The 24,824-nt window shown below is 38.3% G+C and overlaps 2 protein-coding genes and 1 pseudogene across 2 annotated transcripts; 2 read left to right on the top strand and 1 right to left on the bottom strand.

The window, feature by feature from the left end:
• Positions 1-6,736: 6,736 nt before the first annotated feature.
• Positions 6,737-7,753, bottom strand: LOC145482878 (uncharacterized). Its single transcript, XM_081461518.1, has one exon. The coding sequence runs from the start codon at positions 7,467-7,469 to the stop codon at positions 6,927-6,929; it is 543 nt and encodes a 180-aa protein (XP_081317644.1). The 5' UTR covers positions 7,470-7,753; the 3' UTR covers positions 6,737-6,926.
• A 2,615-nt stretch (positions 7,754-10,368) lies between these two features.
• LOC145482807 (steroid 17-alpha-hydroxylase/17,20 lyase-like) lies at positions 10,369-15,568 on the top strand. The gene is made up of 3 exons (XM_081461448.1): positions 10,369-10,912; positions 12,645-12,802; positions 14,266-15,568. Exons 1-3 carry the CDS (start codon positions 10,629-10,631, stop codon positions 15,435-15,437), a joined length of 1,614 nt encoding a protein of 537 aa, XP_081317574.1. The 5' UTR covers positions 10,369-10,628; the 3' UTR covers positions 15,438-15,568.
• A 1,998-nt stretch (positions 15,569-17,566) lies between these two features.
• LOC145482452 (uncharacterized) lies at positions 17,567-21,179 on the top strand (annotated as a pseudogene).
• The last annotated feature ends 3,645 nt before the right edge of the window (positions 21,180-24,824 follow it).

The following is a 24,824-nucleotide window of genomic DNA, read 5'->3' as shown; positions in this document are numbered from 1 at the left end:
TATTCTTCCCTTCATCACAGTAAGCACCCATCCGCTATCTACCCCGCTAAAGGTGGATTCTATGGTGATTGCATAGAGACAAAATAATATATTTCTTCTTGATATTTTTTCTCTAATACCTCGGAAATTTGTAAAAATAGGAAAACGATCTCTGGTTAAAAATTTGTTTAAAACGAGCTTTCGACTACCAGTCTGTAGTCTTTAATGAGTAATAGATAGAAAGCGCGAACGTTGAAATATATACTGAGAAAAGTGTGAAAAAAACAAAATTATAATAAAACAATAGAAATGCTTGTGTGCGAGTAAAAAAATGCTAATGTGATTGACAAGGGAAATTTCCGTGTTAGAAAAACTTTGGAATCCTGGCACACAGCAATTACGAACCATGCTGACAATAATGCGAAACAATTACCAAGACAATATTCAATTTTATTTTGAACCTCACATTAGCATTTGTTTACTCGCACACAAGCATTTCTATTGTTTTTATTATAATTTTGTTTTTTCACACTTTTCTTAGTATATATTTCAACGTTCGCGTTTTCTAGCTATTACTCGTTAAAGACTACAGACTGGTGGTCGAAAGCTCCTTTTAAAACAAATTTTTAACCAGAGATTGTTTTTCTATATTTCCAAATGTGTTATCCTGGTTACTCATCTATTTTTAAACCTCGGAAATGTTAGGCAATTTTGCTTCCGTCAACATCGTGTATTGTTGTTACCCTCTGGCTTTACCTGGTGTTAGTATCGGTTAAGCGCGATAATTACCCATGCTATGCTATCCTCTATGCACATGCGCTATCAGAAGTAGCACCAGAATATTATACGTACGTAGAAAACGGGAAAGTTGGGCTATGCACCGAAATTGTCGATAAATAATGTTCGGAAAGGAACATATTAACTACAGCTATGTTCTTTTGCTTTCTAAATTCAAATAAAACTTCAGAATAAGCCGTCATACATATTTAGACAGTTTCAGGCTGATGATAATGAGAAAAGAAAAACAGACAATGATAGTTATAACGGTGTATTGTATTGATGAGAACTTCCCAGCTGTTCATGCAGACAAAGGCCACTATCTATTTCGGACATTTGGAAAAACATTTCAGAATGTAAGCATTTAAGCTAGCATTTCAGGTGCAGGTGTCCGCGATTGTATCCAGCATAATTAGTTTCTCATGCAGATTGCACGCAATTTCATCACAGTGGTGTTGGCTCAGTTTAAAACGGGACACTCTTCTCTGAAGTAGCGGGGCAATTATCAGACCTACCGTAGAATCCCGAAAGTAACGGCCCCGGTTACTTTCGGATTTCGCAGGCAAAAGGGGCCGCTACTTTGAGGTAGTTGTTACTTACAGGTAGCCGTAACTTTCGGATGTTTAAAAACGTTTGTACGCCATCAGTCGTTTCAGACAAAGCGGACGCGTAACACACAAAATTAAAAGTTTCGTTTATGTTTGTTCCTAACTACCCATAACCAAAGCAGACTGTATAAACAAATCAAAGAGCTCAATACATGTGAGCCAAGTCGTGAATGTGGTATTATGTTATGGTGAGCTGTGCGGTGTTATAGGCGAAAATTTAATTTTATTACAGTTAACACTATTACAGTCTAACCCTCCCTATTAAGTGGCACCCCATCAAGCGGCCATCCCCTATTAGGCGGCCAGTTATCAAAGTGCTGAAAGTATTGTTAGTAAAACACTGTAAATAAAACCTTTATTTAGTGGCCACTTCTATCAGAGCGGCCGCCTACTAGCTCAAACCTCGGTCAAGATTTTTTCATTAAAGTATTTATCATGTTTTCTTCTGCTTCCAGGGCTCGAAAAATTTTTGAATTGTTTTTTCCTTTGGATTAGTAACTCTCAAGTTTTGCTTGCCCAGGACACTTCTCCGCTTGCGCGGGTTTTCAAACTCCCAAAACCCCAAAAGGAAGTCATTTACTGGCGTGTTGGAATGCAATAAACCCGTCTGACTTGTTTGCAGTCTTTTAGTGTTGAATACTTTGCTTGCTATTGCATGAATTACACGCTGATTATCTTGGCTTTTATACTAAAACGAAACCAATGTCTGAAGCCTCGAAGGTCGTGTTTGACGCCTTGAACATTAAACTGCATCTTGCCTAAGTTAACCCAACTAGCAAAAATCATTTTGAAGAGAAGCAAGTGAAGTTAAAAACAAGTAGAATTAAAAAGAATTCGGCTTCTCCACGTCAGTTTCCAGTTACACAGCTAAGGTGTCGAATTTGTAAAGCCGGCAAGTATATCCTTTTTCATTTGAGTTGAGCATCCCGTAAGCGACCACCCAAAATGTCAAGCCTAGGCGGCTGCTTAAGGGAGGTGGTCGCTTACGAGAGCTTACACCATATTGGATCAAAATTTTGCCTCATTAGCATATGGTAACTGAAGAGACTTACCCCATGTTTTAAATGTTTTATTCGCGTGAAAAGTCAATTTCGATACTTCCCATTGAGAAATTTCCATCTCTTGTACTACCCAGGAATGCGATAATCAGTTACAACACCTTATTATCCAATTTCCGCTCTATTATCTGTCAAGTGGTTACTTATGGAAGGTGAAAAACAAAAGAAAATTTCAAAATCTTAGTTCTAAAACTGGTCGCGGTGGCTTACGAGAGGTGTTCGCTTACAAGAGGTTCCAAATATAGTGATTTGACTCAGAAAATTTTGGTATTTTCGAAACCTGGTCGCTGAGGTCGCTTACGAGAAGTGGTCGCAACCAGAGGTTCCACTGTAGTTTCAGTCGAGTGAAAACGTCTTCGTTTGAATAATAATAATAATAATAATAATAATAATAATAATAATAATAATAAACTATTTCCCGTCAAAATCCAGAAACATGTTTTTTGATGACTTAATTGTCAATCTCATTTTAATAATATCAATGACACATTTTATTTCGGCGGCGCCCAAGTGTATTTCTATCAGAAAACTTATATGTTTCGCTAAAGAGACTTGCCATTTAAGGTGCCACAAAACAGTAATTTTTCCGTGAGAAGCCTGGGCTCTAACGCGCACTTCAGCACGAAGCATCACGCCATCACACGAGGGGTCGCGTAATGGCGCGCGAGATCTAAAGCTTGCAAAACGCACAACAAATGTGGCGGCGCGAGGCCTACCTCGTAAAACTCGGTTTCCGCAAAGTTTAGTGGGCCGTTTGTGATATAGCTTATTTTTACCTTCGAAAACATCCATCTTCAAGGCAATTTCAAAGGAAAAAAAAAAACATTTTTTTAAACCGCTGTGCTGGAACGTAAACGAAAATTGTGATGTTGATGTTTAAGGTCGCTGGTACCAGTTTTCTCCCGCGGGGAGTAGATCACCATCGTGCGTCACGCGTGGGAAACACGCACGATAGAGCCGCGAGATTTAAAACCCGAAAGACCAAAACAAATATGGCGGCGCGCGACTTTTTTCGCGCAAGGTCACTTTTGTACTGTTGGAGACGAAATTCGCATATAAAGAAGGCTTTACCTGCTAGAACAACTTTCGTCAATTCTGTGTATTTAAGAAAAATTGTTTCGGGAATTCAATGTTTCCCAAATTTCAAAGGCAACTCGATCGATCGTGACAGCCACCGGGAGCGTATAAAGGACTCGCAAAACATAGCAAATCTACCCAGAATTTGTATAAAAACCCTACAGAGCAAGCCCAAGAGGTTGTATTTAACGACAACTACAACTGTAAATGATGTTTTAGCAGCAAACAAAACAAAACGCCTGTTTGGAGCCCGCTCGCCTGCGCGGGCACACGAAGCAGTCAGCGGTAGTCAAAACAGCTCATGAGCAACTGCTGATCTTATAAGTCTGGATTTTTGAATGCGTGTCTACGCGCGTGGGAATAACGGAACTCGTGAAGGCTTTTACATGAAAACAAGCCCGGTGATACCTTCTTTTTATTGTTTTAATATTATATTATTATTGAAAGGAAACGTCAGAAAAAAAATAATAATAATAAAAATTCTACGGAAGGAAATTTGCACTTTGGGCAAATTGTCGTTTTTCTAAGTTTACAAGAAATCGGCTCTGTAAACTTATTTCAAAATTGTTGTGCATTTTCATTTTCTGATGCTAAAAGTTACTGATTAAAAAAAAACTCGGGGTCAGTGGGTTAATTTTTTAGTTATTAGTGACATAAGCGAAAAATCAGGTCTGAAAAATCCTTTTGGAATGTTGCCATGGTAACTGCTGACGACAAAATAACAGCTGGTTTAGGTCAAGTATAAATTATATAATCCAAACCTACAAAAATATTACGGTGGCCCTGGTCTGCCTTTTTGTTCTATTCTTACAAAGTTAAGAGCCATCAAAAACCTGATAACTGGAACGAGCCACCTTAAGTTCGAAATTGAATCACAACTAACTCTTCAAGTTGTTCAGTCCTGTAGTCAGGCTCCTCCATCCGCATTGTGTTTGAGATCAGGATGGTTCTCTTTTAGTGACTTCTTTAAAGGGCTGCTACTATCGGGTAGGCCGTTGATTTCGGGCCTCAATAGGAAGGTAAAAAACGTTACTTTCGGGGAGCCGTTGTTTTCGGGGGGAGGGAGGGAGGCGTTACTTTCGGAATTCTACGGTATCCCACTTTTGCCGTGAATTCGTATTTTTGACTGTTCTGGCTTAAACAAAATGGAAAAGTGTTGAAGCCACCCTAATAAGAAACAACCAAGGGGATAATTCAGGAATAATTCCATTACTTTGAGTGTCGAGCAAAAGCAAAAACCGTTAAAAAGCTCACCAACGTCACAGGCATATTTATGTTCTTAGAATGCTCCGAAGTTCAAGGCTTTCTTATCCTGGTCCCAAAAGATTTGGCTTTTTTATTCTGTTACTCACTCACCGACGCGTAATGAGTACTATAGGGGACAATATAGGACTAGGCCAATCAAAATCCAGGATTTAAGTCAAGTGATCAAGATGTTATCTCACATGCTAATTGGTAGAACAAGGCCAGGCAGAATGTAGGATTGTGGTTATTTGATCAATATCCGATCACCCCTTCATTTTATATTACTGTTATGTTTCAAGAACTTTTTTTGCATTGATGAGGGTTTTTTAACGTGATATAGCGTTGATACAGCGAGCCTCGGTGTTAATACATGCGTGTAAAACACTCACTCACTCCTATTCGAAGCAACGATCATTGCACTTGTTTTATGAAAGTTTTCTTCTTTCAAAACCACTGATGATAACTATAATGCTTATGCCGTCGCCATCAATATTTTATCTGCTACCCAGCAAAAGTCGATATTGCACGCGGGGAGACTTTGCGGAGGAAGCCCTAGGGGAACTGACTTTAAAAAATACAAATCCATTGAACTTTCAATGGGAGGGTTATTCCATTTTTTTTTTGTTTGTTTGTTTTTCATTTAGTAGCTCGAGGTTGTCTATGGTCAGCAAATATGAGCAGTATACGAGACTCGAACTTCAAATCAAGGCTATTTGATATATTCGGGGCGAGTACCACATGAAAATTGTTTTCAGTTGAGAGAAAAGTGTGGCCGTGATCTATATTTTTACATATAAGAATAGGACAATTTGAAGGTCGAAAGTCAATATATACTTCTTTTAATCATTCTGGTACAGTTGAGAGTTCAACCAAGTGAAAGATCTCCTAACCCCTGCAGTTCAATTAATTATTTGCTTCCTCATTCATTCTGGGACAACCTCGGTACTGGTACCATCTTTTCCTCGAATGACCAGCGTCTTTGTGTTGACGGTGTAAACTGTTCCATCGCTGTTGTCACAGATCCCAACCACCTGGTACACACTGACTTCATCCCCTGATTTGACCGGTATGCGAGCTTGGTGACTCTCCTTCCGAGAGAAGGAGCTGGTGGAACTATAACTCCAGTCAAATCCTGTGGTCTTAGAATAACCGAGGTCAACCGAGACGATGCTCTTCAGGTTCGCTCAAACAGTCGCAGATATGGAGTCGCTGCTGCTTCCACCGGCTGAGCTGGTTCGTGAGGATGTGGTCCCCTCAGTGATTGTAACCACCTTGGTGACTATTCCGTCACTCAGCTCGTTTCTTAACGTTGAAATACGGTCAAGCTGTTTAAATAATTCATATATAGAAAATATATTCACATCAGAAGCCCTGAAACGACCAAGGCCTGTATAGAAAAAAAGCAAGTTAAAACGACTATTGTTTTGTTTGTTCTACTAGTCTAGTTTTTCTTGCCTGCAACGTTCAAAATGTTTAAATGATGCTGTTTTTAGTGGTCAATGCGCCTTGGTCTCACCTAGCTAGTTCACAGGCATGCCACTTAAACTGAAAGAAAGAAATGTATCCACGAAACATGCCATGTCTATACAGATCTCGAGTTCCTAGGCTCATATTACTATAAACAAAGGGCAGAGGGAATGGTAATAAATTCTTTACCTTATCCACTGGTTTGCAGTCAATGTTGCATCTAATCAAACAAAGGAAAAGTCTTACAGCATACATATTGGTACAGATTATTGATCGGCATGGACCTCATTTATCAATAAAATTTGTACCGGAAACAATTTTTGTCCACTAGTCTGAAGTTGTTACTTTGCTTCCTCAGTGTTGTTGAAGATAGTTGGAGAATTACAAAGTTAAATAAGCACTCCCCTCCCAGAGAAAAAATATGCTTGAGTAAACGTAAGATCACGGGCGCTTTCAATTCAATCAAAAAATTCCGGAACTTTCAACACCGAGGCAAATTGTTTGACATTTTTTTAAAATTTCGAAAACTTCTTAGTTTCAAAAAGGTGTTCCATTCAACTGAAAATTCTGGAAATTCCAAGGGAAATATCAAATGGAACGTAAGTTCTATTCGCCACTGGAGAGCGCCCTATAGTTGTACTGAGCAATAATCAAAAGATCAATGAATGTTAGAAAAAAAAATAATAACAACAACAACAATAACAGCTACGACAAATCAAGAAAATAAAGAATAAAATAAAACACGTACACAATAAGACAGAAATCTATCAACATACATTGCTCTGTAAGAAGAAAACAAGTTGGCGCCCTTATCCAATCTGCCTTCAAGTCCATCAACCTCACAGCCATTGTAAACCTGCCCAGTTCCACAGAAGTTGTAGCAGTAACAGAAGTTGATCACCTTTTTGGTCTTCTCCTCGATCAAATGGCCAGTACAAGGCTCGAATTTGCGGTACAGGTCTCCACTCGTCCGATATGCTTGAGCCCAGGAATCGAAAGTGGCTCCTTCGGCACTGCATTCGCTTTGCAAATCTCTAAGCGTCTTCGCAATCTTGTAACTGCATGTCTTTTCATGTGATGTGAATGGGTTCGGCGCCCGGAAAAAGGCACACGAGAAAGCTTTACAGGAACCTCCCGCTTTCACGGCAGCGCGGCATTCGCTATTGCCACCGCATCTTTCATAATAACCGTCGTCATAACCCGACATCCAGCAGAAGTTTGAGAATCCAGAGCCAGAACTGCTTCGGCAGCCCTCCATTGCGCAATAGCCATCCACGCAGCTAGAAAATTACATACTTTTCAGTTATGTTATTGCATTTTCCTTTACATCACAGATTGTGCGGTTGAACAGCTTTTTACTGATAAGCATTACAACCAGAAAATTTACTTTGTTCTATAGAAACCAAAATTTATCATAATTTCAGCGTTTTTAATATTGATAATCAGCCCTGACCCTTTGCTATCCGTACTTTAGTATCACCCAACTAGTGGACTAATGCAAATCCTGCATTTTAATTGGCTAGGCTACTAGAGGACTATTGGTAATAGCCCTCGAGTGGCGAAGTTGGCGCAATCGATTGTGACGCTTTCTTTTGTTTTATTCCCAAATAAATATTTCTTCAACTTGCATTTGCTAACTTTATTATTGCCTTTTCTGTCCGACTAGTTGGGTGATACTAAAACAATTATACCCTTCGCCCTCAATAACTTGTTTGCTTTAGGATTCGTTTTTGTACTTATGGAATGTAGAATTAATAATAATAATAATAATAATACTAATAATAATAATAATAATAAACAGTTCCCTTCGTGTAAGTGGTGTTCTAGCATGAACAAAAACAAAAACAATGAAAAGAAGAGAAAATGCATTTTATGATTAAACTTACCCTGATCGCATGCATGCAACGAAAGGCAAAAAGAATTGAATGGTCGAAAGAAGGAAAACAGCAGTCATGACCGTGTGCAAAGTCCCCAGTTGTGTGTTCCTCCTTTTTCTACCTGTTAAAAAAACAAAATATAGATTACTACATAAATGTGTCGAGTGCAAATCAGAACGTACATGATTCATATGGGTATTGCAAGTGTTTACAATATTTTTGCCTTTCGAGCTTAGTAACTCTCATATTAAAACCTCCCTTAGATTTCATGTAACATGAATATGGTTTACATTACATTTTCTTACCACATATTGCAATTCCATGTAGTAAAGGTGCAGCAGCCATTTGACTACTCACGCAGTACTTAGCTTGATTTTTCCATAAAGCGCCCATGGACGCTTACTTAAAAAATGGACCGCTGTAATCCAGCATTACTAGGGCTTTATTACAATTGTTGTTTTTTTTTATTATCGTCAGTTAAGTGGTGAAAGTAATTTTTGTGGTCTTGAACAGATTGACCTATACCGAGTGCTCACTAAGAGTGCTCACTAAAATCTGCTTGTAACTTTTCTGACAAACTTGTAACGGCGCATGTTGCATGTGTATTGCATACTATTCATCCCACTTTAGGCTAAATCCTAAATACCAGAAATTAGCTAATAAAGGAGATAACTTAACCGAGGCACACGTACTATAGCATGTAACTCTACCAAACTGGACTAACTATGAAGTGTGAGATTTTTCATATACTTACCAACCGGAGAGGAAGACAAAACTTTCAATGAAACTTGTAATGGCTCTTTGTTTATGCCGCAGGATAAAATGCCGCAGTTAACATGTTTGCTGAACAATTTTATAATCCCTGCTGTCTTATATGTGTATCTACAAAATGCGTCATCTTTTGCAGGTGTTAGACATTGTTACGAACTGGGTGCGCAGCTGAATGTAAAGTTCATCTAGCGTTCTGCGGCTGTCGATATAAGCTGCCTTTCGAAGTTACGATGAGATGGATTCTTGACGTAAGAAAGTTCTGACAGTATTATATAAGCTCTCGAGACTAGCAAATAAAGCTTTACAAAGTAATTTCACAAGACAGATTATAAATCAGAATCAATCCGATATTTAATCCCTCGTCTCAATATATTACATACTTACTGAAATAACCTGTTGAAATTGTGGCCAACAAAACAACATAGATAAACGTGTCAACCTGGGTTTTTGTTCTTTGGTGTAAAACAACTTTTTATTGCACGCGTAACGGAAAAGCACGTATGAATTTGGACCCTTTCTGCCCAAACTGACAGCGTACCGTTTGTTTATACAGGATACAAAATGTTTATTTGATTCTATTCCTAGCTATTTAGGTAAACAATGATAGCAACGACACAGAGAAAGATTTTCTATAAACCCACCTTTCTTTCGTTTATAATTTTTTTTCATTAACTATGACCCAAGGTAAGAAGATGTGATGACTATAGTATTTCTATCTGTTTGAGTGAAAAAAGAACTATAAATTCACGTGAGCGTGCGATGATTTTGCACGATCAGACATAGCTTCTCCCAGAAGGCTGCTCGCACCAAGTCCCTCTCTTCAATTTTGCTCGCCGTGTTTGCGCTCCGCCACAAACTTACCGAACTGCTGGAAGAGGGTAATCAAATTGCGCCTCTCCATGCCTTTTGGAACATAGAGTCAGTATAAAAATCAAGTCTGCGTCTGAGTTCTGTTACGCCATGAAATGGATAATCAGAGAAAACAAGACGTAATTCTCAAGTAGATCACAGCTAAATATTCACCTGCGCAGCAAGAAATGGGTAATACAGAATAAAATGAGGGAAATATACTAATAATAAAAGGTTTCGTATGACACTTTAGAGGGAAAATAAGCGATATGAAAAGTGAACGACATTTCGATGACTCCATCTCATCATTCTCAAGTTCGAAATACATGATAGAATTGAATAAATATAAATAATAAAAATAGTGTGAAAATAATTAGGGAATTAAAAGGGTGTTAAAGTATTCCATTGTTATTTAAAGAGTTTGGCGCGAACTGAATCTGACTGCGTGTTAAGTTTTGGTTTAATGTTCCTGATGAACAGCATCTCCGTAGATCAAGCAGTCAAACTTTGTGCGGCATTTCTTTAAAACTATAAATTGGTCTTGTAGATTAGTTGCTTGCAACTTGTGTTCTTCTTTCAGGTGTTTACCAATAGCAGAATGTTTATGTTTGGCGATGCGTTGAAAGATATGTCGGGATGTACATCCAACATATAAGCCACACTCGTCACGTTATAAATGGTTCAGTTCGCGTCTTATTTAATCCGCGGTTGCAACTGCAATTGTCAACCATTTCACCTGTAAATATGGATCCGGAATCGTCTTACTAGAGTATGTTGCGTCCGCAGATGATGTTCACATAAAATATTTTCATCGCCGACAACCGCCGACAACTGCCAGCTTGCCTGTGAAGTTGAACTCGGCTCAACTTCGCAGGCAAGCCGGCGGTCAATGCCTGGGACAGATTATGATTCGGCAATAAATGTACACGTATGCCGTAACGGTGTCCCAGGTATGTCGGCGGCATATGAGAACCAGGCTTAACCGCGCGCTTGCGATGTTGGCAAAGATGGCTTCCGTCACGGAGTATTTCAGCTTTGGAAATATACTTCTTGTCATACTGATGGCGTTCATGGCGTACCAGATGATCGAGTTGTACCAGTTCAGAGATATGCCGCCTGGCCCACGATTCACCAATCTCCCGCTGATCGGAAACCTTTTCAGTTTCAACTTTGATGGCGAGATCTTTCAAGATGTAGTTGCAAGGTAGGTTAGTTATCCTTTCAAAATGATAATTGCATGAGCCTTGTGAGCGACCTGTTTATTCGTTCTTCTTTGTAGTCCACTTCGTGATTTGAATTGATGCTTTTAATGTTTCTTTCGAAACTCCAGTTGCTGCGCTACAGTTAATATCAAGATCTATCGGAAGTTCTACTGTTAACGTGATGAATGGTAAATGCGAGACTTTGCCATGAGGCGAGACAAGCGGTTTTGTTTGCGAGCCCGAGACATTTTCACTTATTCAATTACGAACTGAGACTTTAAAGAGTTTAAAATGCGAGCTCGAGACGTTCAGCTCGAAGACGTTCGGATTTCACTTATAAAACTGAATAACAAACAAATCATTGCTTCGAGACTTTCTCAGTCTTGCAAAAAATCGAGACTGCAAGACGACTTTGTGAAAAAAATCGAGACAGCAAGATGTACATAACCGCTCAATAAACGAGATTGCGAGACCCGTGAAGTTGTTAGTGAATATTCAACGATAACAGCAGGGGTGGCGAATGGTCCTTCAAAAAGTATGCAAAATTTTCGTCTGACTAGCAATCACTGATCAAAATGCTCTGCCGCGTGACACTAACAAATGATAGATGCTCAGCAAGATATTGTGTCCTGAGTATCATTATTTGACCTCGCAGACAAATTTCTTGCTTGAAGTGCTCGAAATAGCCAAGTTAACTAAGATAACTTAATTAGGATCTTTTCTCTAAATTATAATCACACAACGTGTTGCTAAATTGAACGACGCAACTTGAATATATCAACGACCGTCATCCAAAGTTTTAACTTCAATTTAAAAATTTCATGTTCTGTGATTTCAACATTTGGATAAAATAGTCACACTGCAAAAACGTTTGATGTTATGAAAGTTATTTTCTAAAGTTTAATTTCTTTCTGCAGTCTCATGCCCTCAGGGAATTAAAATATCCTTTTAAAATTTGCAATACCATTGGTCACGGTTTATTAAATTTCATCGTTCAAAGACAGTCTGTCAAATCCAACTCCGATAAAAGATCTCGACGTCCCTATATGCAGGTCCAAACTAATGCGGTTGTAAACGCATACTTTTTGATGCGTTTTCGCCTGTTGTCCACAACAAAACACCCGGATTAAAACGGTGAATGAAAACCCGTTAGCGGGGAAAGGTGAAATCAAATTAAAACGAAAAGGCTAGTGTGGGCGAAAACATTTTCTTCATTTTGGCATAGGAAAACTGATACGTTTAAAAGCCGTACGTCTGGGCCTAAGTTTTTTTGTCTTAACATAATTACAATCTGCAATCTTACGCCGTAAACGACCCGAGTCCCGTTAGACGGGCCTCAATAGAAATAGCGAGTTAAAGTTGAATAATCAAATCAGCCTTTAATAGCGAACCATTTCAGTCAACTCTTTTTATAGGACACCCTACGGACCGTCATTTGGTGTCCTTAATTGCGAGAGTTCGCACTAACGACTCGCGAGGTGTCAGATATGCCGCTATGCTCTTCAAGATTCCCATTTTTTTTTTTTTTTTTTTTTGTTAATTTTTAGTAAAGATTTACTACAATGGTGCACAAAATAGTAAATATTCCATTGAATCTTTCGGAATTGGTGTAACGAGGGTTTTAGTGTCTAAAATTTCTCAGATCCGTGCCCCAAATAAACCATTCCGTGCACTAAATTTGACCAAGAGACGATGGTCTTTTAATTTGACTCCTTGGTGTTTATTTCCTTGCAGCCTGAGAAGTAAATACGGACGACTATTCTCCCTGAAACTCGGAAGCTACAAGCTTGTTGTCGCTGGCTCATCGGGGGCCGTCAGGGAGGTTTTGGTAACGAGATCAGCCAAATTCTGTGGTAGACCTAAGACACACGCCTTGGAAGTGTTGAGCAAAGGTAAGTTATGCCCACTCTTATTTCTTGCAAAGCGCGCGGAGCCTCACGCTAAAAGTTAGACACAATTTTACTATGTTAAGAGCTCAAACAGGAACAGGAGTATTCTTTGCATGCATGGTGGTAACTTGGTGGAGACACTGGCCCTTTTGATCACAGGCGACCCAAGCTCTCTCTGCGAGGAGTTTTTTTTTTTGTTTCCTTTACTTTTAAAGCGAACGTTCAGCGTAACGTGACATATGGCAATATGGCATGTACTATTACATAACGACCGAATTTGATCACGCGAAACGTGACTCTGGCCTTAAAGCATATGGAGGTGTTGTGTTACAACGGTTTGAATTTATAAAGGTTTGTATGGGAATGCAACTGTTTTGCTTGAAAAGTCAATTATTCTTATATTTTGTGAATAAAATCTACTTACCCTGTTGCTGTGTTGTATTCTTTGTTTGCCAGCTGCTCAGGCCGATCTAACGCGATTTCGGCGAGTTATCGTTCTGTGGGTCTCCACTATAAAAGAAAGACAAGTCCGGACACTGATTTCTGTAGTGCCCGCCGCTCGAAGCGAATAAATCCACTGAAAATAACGTTAACCCTGCTGGCTCAATTCCTCCGTAGAATCGAGAAAGAGATGTTGAAGTTCCATGGCAGTTCACTCGCTGCGCAATTACGTCCACAACGCCTTCGCTACGAAACATTTATTTCGAGATTGCTTCGCTCCCAAATTCGAAAAACAGCCGCTTCACAAAAGTTAGGACACTTTCGCGGTTCGCATAGTACGTCGGATAACTATAATTAGTCCAACCTGGGGTAGTCAGTAACGATTTGTCAACACGCTAACCAAAATGCTCCCCGGGTACCCTCGTGGTTTATTTGACAAACCCACCAAGAGGCGCATTGTTACCATCGGCCAATCAAAATCAAGTTGAGTCGTGTTTACAAAAGAAAGATCTCACAAACTCAGAGGAAATCCATTGCATCCAGTCAGCAATTATTCAGCTTATTCTTTTCAGAATTTTCAAAAAAAAAAAAAACAACTCCTCGCAGAGAGAGCTTGGGTCGCCTGTGTTTTGATCCGTGGATCTAAGATTCGATAAGTCTACTGTTGCCTTAAGAATCTGAAAAAGACAATATTTTGAGAACATTAGAACGCCTATATAATGGCCCCTTGGTTATAAGATTTCACTTACAGGGTACATAAACGTTGCAGTGATTTTTCAACAATCCACGGAAAAGAGAAGGGGTTATACCTAAGTGGGCAAAACATTCCCCACAATTGGACGAAACGGAAGAAATTAAAACATGCGAGAAATGAAAAGTGAAACTGCGACCTCAACGATCTACGATAAACTGCAACAAACCAGTGGTTGGAAGTAGTAAACATTTTTTTGCTCATGCTGTCTTGTAACTGGTAAGATAGTTGTACTCAAATTAATTCGCTATTTATTTCTTTTATTCCGTATAAGGTTACAAGGACGTAGCTTTCAGCGATGGTTGGACTTGGAAATACCACAAACGTATTCTGGTCTCTACTTTAAGGCAACACCTCACCAACACACCTTTAATCGAGGAACGCGTGACTCAAGCAGCTGGAAAACTGTTGCAGTTGTTTGACGAACAAGAAGAGAATAGTTTTGATCCCGCTCAACTCTTGAATCAGAGTATCGTAGAAGTATTAGGAAGAATAATATTCGGCAATTACTGGGATATTACCAACCCTAACATTGACAAATTGATCTATTTGAACGAGCTCGGATTGAAAAGTTACAAGGATTTTCAAGTCGTCATGTTTCTCGATTTCTTTCCAGTGGCCAAATACTTTCCCGTGAAGTCCCATAAGAAAATATTTGACACATTTCTTTCCACTCTTGAGATTATTCGCCTGAAGCTGAGAGAAAGAACACTAACATTTGATCCTCAGAAACCTGCTGGTAATTTAATGGAGGCTTTATTGCTCTCACAGAGAGAAGCCATCGAGGAAAACAAAGAAGAGGAGATTTCTGTATTGTCTGAAGATCATCTCATAGGCGCTATACAAAACATGTTTACTGCTGGTTACGAGACAACCGCCCATGGGCTGGCATTCACTCTTGGCTATCTGGTACAGCACCCTAAATATCAGATTGATATCCAACAGCAACTGGATGACGTCGTTGGTCGACACCGAATGCCACTCTTGGATGATCGTCTTGGGCTCCCACTGATCAATGCTACCATCATGGAAAGCCTGAGGTTAGGAAACGTCGTACCACAAGCCTTGCCTCACCGAGTGGTAGAAGACACCTCACTATGTGGTTACCGTGTTCCTAAAGATACCATTGTTTATCCTGATACCGAAGCTGTGCATCTTGACTCAGAATGCTGGGAGAACCCAAAGGTTTTCAACCCGTACCGTCACATTGACAAAGAAGGCAACTTGATCACCAATCAAGGCAACTTCTATCCCTTTGGCGCAGGACGCCGCGTTTGCCCGGGAGAGGCTCTGGCTAAACTGGAAATGTTTGTGTTCCTATCATGGATGCTGAGCAAGTTTACGTTTCTTCCAGAAGAAGGACGAGAACCTCCTGAAATAAAGCATCGAAGGGCTATCACTCAGTACCCTGCACCCTTCAAGATAAGAGCGATAAAGAGAAATTAGAGTAATCACACGGATTTAACAGTTGCAAAATGTTTTGTGCTTATCTCAGCATCCCACTCGAGCTCCTCTCAAGATAAAAGCAATTTAAAATAACAATGATAATAATAAAAAGCATATACTTCGAAAAGTTCGTGAAAAAAGTTTCTGTTTTGTTTGGTTTTTGTTGTTGTTGTTGTTTTTTTTTTTTCCTGATTCTAAAGCAGCAAGTGTGATGTTGGCCAAGGTACCTGATGGCTTTCAAGTTAATAATGATGTAGTATCATAGCTAAACTAAATGGATGGTATTTGTGTTATACTATGTAGTAGTGCATGACAGTGATTACCGAACACCTTTGGTATATATACGTTTCAACAGAGTGACATAGTTAGTGTAAACAAAATATTTAGAGCTGATCAGAGAGGAAAAGCTCTAGCTATTGAGATGCCTGTATAGCGCACTAGATGTGTAAATGTAAATTTCGTCTTAGCAGAAAGTGGCTGCAGTGGGGCACAGGAGGCCCTTGCAGAAAAATTAGAGGTCAAATGAAAATGGCATTTGTAAACGTTCTGTTGTCTTGCAACTTCAGCTACATGGTCATCTGGTGCGGGGTAGGAAGTTGAATATATCCTGAAGAGATGTGGAAAGGCCGACAATAAATTTCTTGGTTCCAGATGCTGCACAAGTTGATCATGTATAGAATTCAAAATATTAATGGTCGCAATAAAGTAAGGAAGCCAGCTAAAGCAGATACTTTTTATTCGTCCTGTAACTTGATGGGAGGATCCTATATAGGAGGGTAGGGGATGGGGGAGGGGGAAGGAGGCTTATATAGAAGCTACTTGGTTAAAATTTCTGCACTCACTCGAAGCAAACATTATCTTATTAATAACTTTCCATAATTTTAGATAAAGTAGGCTTTTTTATATTTAGTTGATGTACATGTAAAGAAATAGACTCGCGGCTATCAAAATACTTCCCTATTGACATAGATGGTCTCCGAAACTCAAGGACTAAAGCAAATTGAATTACGACAGTGAAATTGAGAAATAGAAAACATGTACGCACCGTGTTTCTATCGTGTTATAGAGACACGAGTGAAAGTTTGGGAGAAAGAGAAATGCTAAGGGAAGGCGAGTGTTTCCACAGCTTTTTCTAGTTCTCCCAAACTTCCACGAGTGTGTTTCTATAACCGATAGTAACACGGAGAACATGTTTTCTACTTCTTTTAGAAAAATCCGCGACGAAAAAACGAGAAGCAACTTGTTTACTTTGCTCGCGCTAGTTCTGTGTTTCTTATCAAGTCATAGAAACACGATTTTAAACAAATCAGCGCACTTATTTTCTTCGGGCTCTTTTCTAAACATTAATAAAACAGTTTACATGGTCCATTGTGTCCCGTCGAGATTCTATTATTTGTTGGTACGGTGAGTTTTCAAATGGAACTGCACTGCTCAGCTGGAATTAAGGACACAATTGGTTCTAGGTATATCTATATGCTTCTGAATATTTTCCAGACTTCTAAACCAGACCTTTTAGAGTTTTTTTTTTTCCTTTTTTTTTTTCTTACATTGATATTAAGATACCTTTTTTTGTTAAATAATAATTTCACGAATTTAATTACAAGGGAGGTCTAGGAGTCGATCTAGGAGTATGAATCACTCTCACATCGTAGATTAAAAGTAATACTCTACGCCTGCTGATGTTTATTGGGCGTCTTTTAATTAAAAAAATAATATATATGAGATGACTCATTTATTTTAGTTAAAAAAAAAATAATAATAATAATTTCTAATTTAATTGCACAGAATTCATTTTGCAAAACAGGAAGACGATCAACAGGAAAGGACAATTCATCAATAATCACCGAACAAATGATTCGATCTACATTAATTTGGGCTCAGCAAATGACTTTCATTTCAGTCCATTGATATTTGAATTCAAACGGAATGCAAAGACACACAATACAAGGTCCCTGATTATGTAACTTTTTCTGACTAATTCACAGGCGCGTGTAAAATGTAATATGAGAAAAAGGTTCATACGGAATTCTTAGAAATATAATCAGCTTTTTCTTTTCTTCTGAAATCTCGGCTGATCGTGATCAAACTTTGTCAAGTGATACCTTACGAAGTTTCCGAGCGCGCAAGAAATGGCCACATCAATTTCAGCGCAACATGCGATAAACGACGTTCCGTTTGCGGTTGAAATTCACGAGCAAGAAAATGTTAACGAAAAGCTGCGTAAAGGGTTTGATGAAAAATACAGTCCAGTACTTAGCCTGATGAAGTTGTTTGGAAAGTACTTTGGTTAAACCAGTGTAATACAAGTGGATTTTACTTTCGTTCAAAGCAGAAAGCAGATCGATATCCATCCTGCACAAATTTATTGCGTGGTAGCCATTTTTGGTTTCTGGCTTAATTTCGTTATGGCGTTCGTCGAGATCCTCATTAAACGAGATATATTTCTTTTCATCAAGTCGAGCCTCTTTTTTTATTTTTATCGCACTCAATAGCACGATATCCGTAAGCGTACTGCCTTTAACTGATAGGAGGAAATTTCGATTCGAAATGTTCCTTGCAAAGGCACTGGCGGTCATCAGGAGCGCTAATTTAGAGAGGGTGAAAGCTAAATCAAGAGAAGGTTTAATTGCATTTTTCTATCTCTTTCTAGCCACTGTAGTGACTGTCATAGTCCTTGAAGTATTGATAGACCTAATCTAGCAACTTTTGAGCCCTGGAATCATTGGTTTGGCTTGAGAATACTTCGCTCGATCTTCCTTATTATTGGTAATAGTGTGTGGTTTCTATCAGTTCTCTTTTTCTGTAACACGTGCCTTATACTTGTAGGATTTTGCAATAATTTACATAAAGGAATTTCATCATTTCATTCGACCTCAATGGACCTTGCAGCCTTAAAGATGGAGTATCGAAAACTATGTAGTGTTATTGAACTTGCAGACAAGCTCCTAGCGCCTCTTCTGTTTGGAATGGTTTCAGTCAGGGCTGTCATTAAGTTTTGAAGCAGCCGTTGCATGTAAGTTATCACCCGTAGCAATGAAATACGTGACCAACGGCCACACGTTCCGAAGGCCCGAAAGGGCCTGAGCATCTAGGGGGTCTGGGGGCATACCCCCCAGAAATTTTTTGAACGCGAAACCCCTGGAAATGCATTTTCCTGCTTTCTAGGGCATGAAAATGGCAATTTTCCTAATCAAAAATGCTGATAAAACAGAGTGATATGTTATAGTACATCATCAGCAAATAGTGAAATAACATCTTTGTTGCACTAACCTATGCAAGTGGTCCTTATTTTAGTACTGTTTGTTTTTCACAGTGCATAATTTCAAATTCAGGCACCTTAATTTACAGAGATCAAATGAAGAAAGTTACAAAATATCTCCAACAGACTCGAGTGTTCCCTGTTTAAAAAAAATAAAATAAATGACAGTCCATAGTCAGCAATATGGTTTGATGTTTGCTAGCAGTTATAATAATTCGTTATTATGGTCAAATGAATAAAACGGGAGTGAAACCGGAAATAAAAATTATTATATCATCTCTACCTTACCGAGCTATCTTACCGTTAGAGGAGCTCAAATAAGCTGGATCAGACATTGAACATCTCTGTCCGTTACAGTGGTAATAAGAATGAAATGCTTTACAATTTCTAGACTCGGTAAATTTTTCTTCCACTCTTTGTATCATAGTATTCGGTTCTACAGGCTGCCCATGTGCGGCTGAAGTACTTGCAGTACTTGAAGCTGGATCGTTGGTATTTGTCGACCGCCTCAACCGGCTATTTTGTAAGCTTCCTCATTTCCATCGGTCCGTTGGGATTTTGAAAAAAATCTGTCGATCCCAGGCTGTTTTGACGTGGGTTCTTTTCTCTTATTCATATTAAAACATAATTTTCTCTACACACGCGCGGGACCAAACACGATCGATCAGCCTGGACAACACTCTACATCGGTCGGCGGAATTTCTCAAAAGGTAGGAGCAACGCATTGCGTAATAAGTTCTGCTGCTTAAAATGGCGTCTAAATGTAATTCACGGCGATAAAGCAAACTGAAAGTTCATCTCCAGAGTAGAATATAAATAGTAGAACCAAGGAGGCAAGACACCAAGAAACAGTTATGTTTATTTCAATAGGTAAATGTTTAAAAATAAATGAGGTAAGTGAAGCATGTTCGTACCATCAAACGACATCTTCACCCGTAACATCAAGTGAACTCAGCCGCAACAGGTGTTACGGGTTACGGCCCTTAATGACAGCCCTGAAGTTTCCCTGTATATTCCTCTTCTTTGTTTTAGTTTTTATAGTATTATTCACTTACCTGAAGAAAATTCGCTAGTGTTCTTGGCGAATAATTCAGTCTGGTTTCTGCTTGCGTTGCAACTGGTGTTTTAGGAGTTATCTCATTGTTTGGATCCAAAGTCAGTGAAAAGGTATAGCACGGAAATTTTGCAAAACATCAACAACAAACGTACAAAAACAAAAACAAAAACAAAAACAAACAACAACAACAACAACAAACAAAAAGCAAACTAATATTCGCTTAAACAGTTCGCTTCGTTCATGTAAGTATCGTTAAGAGAATATATAAAATTTGCATTGTTGTATAGTGGCGTGAATAATGGGCATTTAAATTTCACACACACAAAAAAAAAACTGTATAGTCTTATTAATTTTGCCTGAATTTATCCTTTTCATTCTCATTTCAGATTTACAGTTTCCAAACGGTATTGCAAACTTTTTCAGTGGAAAGAGCTGAAGAAAGAAAGGTGACTATGACTATCATGGTATTATAACATGCCACGTATCGATCAATAACTATACTTAAATTCGTGTATTCACACCTATGAACGAAGTCAGAAAATCACTCCTTCCGTATTCTTTTTGCAGTACAAACTACGAAAAGGAATGCCAGTTAACACCACTCCTAGCAGTTACAAGATTGTTAAGTTAAGGTTGCTTTCTCATTCCGGCTAGTTATGTTTCTATTGGACCTTCAAGGTTATCCAAAGAGCATCTCTATTGGAGGACTGGCAGTCATCACTAAATCGATGTCCCTAACGGTAAGTTTACTTATTCATTTTTCCAGAATTAAAGATAATTTTTTTGGTTTTCTTCTTTTAACGCAATGTCAGTAACTATTATGATTTACACCACACTGTCAAAATACCATGGCGAAATACAAAGGAAAGAACGCAAAGAAAAAAAAAAAAAAAAAAACCCGACGTAATTCAAAGTAAATCAGTTTTAGTTGATTCGGGCTATGAGAATAATTGATAAACATTATTGATAACAACTTGGAAAAAAACACAACTTTCGTCTGTTATTGAGAATAGGCATTTTTAATTCCAGAAGTCTAAAGTCTGATGATTACATTAATCAGTAAATTTTATACTTGTATATTTCTATTTTTTGTTATTTATTACGTGAAAAAATGAAGCAATTCTTTGAAAGACAGTTTCTTTGCCTATAAAGGTTAAGAGCTAATAATCATAGCAGTGGCGCTGGAGGAAACTTTGAGCCTCTTGCATTAACTGTGAATTTAGAAATTTACTCGCTTCCTAGATACAACAAAACACAGAGACCTCTTTACAAAGAGGTCTTTTTTTCTAAGAATAAGCTATTGACTAATCAATTGCACTGTAAAATTTATGTAGGTGACGGCACTTCTGCATTTTATCTTTTTCAGATTGCTGGAGTAATTGCCTCTTACTTTGCTGTTATGCTAACTCTGCCAAGCGAAGTTTGAAAATAAAAAAGCATTTCCAACATAACCAACTTCCAAGTAATGAATGACTTGATAACAGCAAATATTTCCTTATTGATATATATTGTTTACTGGAAAAAAATAAATGTATATCCTTTTAGATTTCAAACTAGGGTTAGCCCAGGTGTAATTATTTTGCAACTCGCAATTCTTATGTCATATAAGCAGGAAAAACAATAACAATAGCAAGATCCGCGCTGATTTCAAATTGCTATTACTTAAAAGCTATAGTGGTAGAACTTTCTGACTTTCTCATGTTATATCGTCACAGCAATCGCATTTTCCTGCGCAGGTCTTTTTCTCAAGGCCATTGCAAAATTAGAACTTTTTTCTATTGTCATTTTAATTTAGCAGACGAATCGATTCACCCTCTTCACTTACAGCTATTCAGTGAAGTACACTGTCTGTCCGTCCATCCATCCAGCCAGTCATTGAGATAAATGGAAGAACTTCAGGTTCAATTTTTTTCTTTCAACATATCTATTCAGTTGCTGATCAAAAGCTTAGCGTAAATGTCGCAACTGTTATAATGGCACTATTCTTGTCACTATTTACTAGTTATAAACACAAAAGGTCTCAGAAAGAAGCTTCCTTGTCAGTTGTCGAAAGAAGGTAATCTTTTTTGTAGCCATGATAATAGTCTTGCTGGTTTTCTGCACCAGGAGCGAATTACACTCGAGAAGGGACGGTGGTTTGAGGCCCACACCTTGTATCTTTGAGAATATTCAGTCTTTACAATGAAAATTGGAGGGATTGCAGGCCTTTCATAAAGATTATATTAAACTCGGTCCGGAATAAGCCGGATGTTATCCCAAAGTTACAAACTAGGCGGGCCCTGAAATACTACCGACTTCAAACGCGCGCGTGAGACGGAAGGGGAAAAACATGTAATCCTACGAAGGTAACGTTCAGGTGAAAAACTGTGTTGTTGTCAAAACAATGCCAGAGGATCAGGAGATTTCTCGATAACTTAATTTAAAAAGAAAAGTTAATGTGTCATCGATGCCAACGCGAAGCTCTTTCCAATTGATTTGACGAGAAAAAAAAAAGGCTGAATAATTGTAACCTTTGAAGGGAGCTATTAAGTTAGAAAGAGAACTATAAACGCTTTGCCAGTGACAACGTATTATCCTGAATAGGTAGTTATATGATATTGAAATTTGCACAATAAAAGCTTGCATGGTGAAATGCTTTAATAGTTTGAAGTTTGTATAGTATAGTAGCATGTTTGTTGTGAATTCATAACTTCCAGTTATCTCACACGGAGAGAACAGTTAACATCCAAAAACAGCTGGTGAGTTCCTTTGCGTCATGTAGAAACACGGTTTTCTTGGTACTTTTTGTTTTTAATTAAATCGCGCGGCCGGTGGTAATACATTGCAAATGCTCTCCAAACATTTTCAAAACGTCATACGTATTACTAGCAATAAATTTTAATCAAATTTCTAGGGTTGAATTAGAAAGAGTGAAACATCCACCGGAAGATAGAAATTGAAAGCCTCGGAAGGAGTCTACGAAAATGTTTGCATTATATCGAACACAACTAATGATTTGCCCGATGAAATCATTTTCATTTAAATAGAGAAACAACGCCCATGAGATCCCTATAGTTTCTTCAAATGGAGGTAATTTCAAGAAGGACTAACAGAAAAGAAATAAATAAAGGAGGTGACACAAAGTACATAAAAACAAAACTATAAAGAAAATTAAACGCACCACTACCAATGATCTGTAATAGGAAGATAAATAACAAATATTTACTTTCTACTGACTTTACAATGGGAACAAGATAATGAACTATATGCCTGTTGAAACTGTGTTAACGTATTCAAATTGAAATTTCAGAAGTCTTTTACCACTTCTAGTAAAATAATGTGATTTTCATTTCACTACGAGGGGCTGAGCTTATAAATAGCAAGAAAAAAACATCGAAATAATCACCATTCTCCTACTGTAATTATATCTTCTCAAGTGACAGCTTTGTTGGAAGCTTTCGTCAGTGGGGAGCAAGACATGCCGACCTCAAATGTCATCACTTTGTAATCAAATTCGCTTTCACATTCACGGCTCTCTCTATCAACAGCCGACGAATTGAAGTTGCTTATTATAGGCAGTTTGAAGATGTAGGTACCTTGCCAATGTTTCTGGACCTATTTGAATATGTTGAGTAAAACAAACCATTCTCGCTTTGTTGTTATTCCCAAAAAAATTAGAAAAAAAGAAAAGATCGAGAAAGCATGGTTAAACTATCCGGCTTGCAGTTACAAATTGACTCGTCTCCGGATCGAACGATCCGAGTTCGATTCCTGGCCGAGGACATTGCGCTGTAGTCTTTAGCAAGACGCTACTCTCACAGTGCCGCCTCCACCCAGGTGTATAAATGGGTACAGCAGAACTTAATGCTGGAGGTAACCTGCGATGGACTAGCATCCCAACCAGGGGGGAGTAGAAATACTCTTAGTCGCTTTACGCAACAGAAGCCGGGATAAGCTCCGGCCTGATGAGCCACCAGACCTTACCTTAGCTACGAAGTTAACTCGCATGAAGATGGAGTGAACAAAACCCAGAACAACCGTTTTGATCTCGATTATATGGTCCATGCAAGCAAAACACCGTAGACATTAATGTTTCCCCTATTTTATTTCAACAATGATAACACTTGTCAAGTTCGTTCTCTCCCTATACTCAATGAGATCTTCCAGGCACGTGAAATAAAAATCATCAAAAAATAGCAAAAGGAAGGCGCAATTTTGGTTTTGTATAATTAAACATGCAGGGTTTATTTGCGCACACTTAACAACACTTCAATGCTGGCAGGAATGAATCAGGGAATAATTTTTCTCTGACTTTCTTTTTATGTTTGACTGGTTCGTTTGTTTCTCCCTTTTTTTATTTCTGTCTTTAAAAAAAACATATTAACATGTTCATTACGTTTCACAAAGGCATAAAAAAAACGAACTGTAAGGTACAGAACAATAATAAAAGAATGAATAACATAACGGAAAAGGAGTAAAACTTGTCGACTCTTATTTTTTTTCTGATAGCGTCTCAAATCGTTCGTGAAATCGATGAAATCGTTAAATAGCCCGTTGTGGCACATTTGAATATTTGCGCATCTAAATATCTTGTCTTCAACGCGTTTGAGTTTTGCTTGATTTTTTCCCTTCCTTTTTCTATTTATTTCATGTTAAGAAAGAAAAGGGAAAACACAAAGAAAAGAAAGAAAAGAAGGAAAAGAAGAAAAGAAAAGTAAAGAAAAGATTGTTTGTATAAGGTATTGTAATGATAAACATCTGGGAATTTCCCATGTAAGAAAAACACCCGTGCACTCTCCTTTTAAACATTTGATGCAGGACAACACGATACATAGTACATAGCTTTTATTTCTAACGAACCTTTTAAAAAGAGACGAATTATTAACGGAGTTAATTGCAGGCCCTCTGCAGGTCACTGAAGAGAAAAAAAAATCAACTGCATACTAATTTAAATTAAATATGCGATATTGTTAAAAGTGAATTTCAAATATTAATTAAGAATACAGGCTGGCGTCTCTCCCAACGCTATTAAAGACGATGAAACAAAAACATACCCATTGAAAAAAAAGTAATTAACTTGCAAGACTGATAA

The sequence above is a fragment of the Orbicella franksi genome, chromosome 3 (assembly GCF_964199315.1).
Source record: "Orbicella franksi chromosome 3, jaOrbFran1.1, whole genome shotgun sequence".
Classification (NCBI taxonomy): domain Eukaryota; kingdom Metazoa; phylum Cnidaria; class Anthozoa; order Scleractinia; family Merulinidae; genus Orbicella; species Orbicella franksi.
Note: the sequence above shows the minus strand (reverse complement) of the source record. Positions and strands in the feature narration are given on the sequence as shown.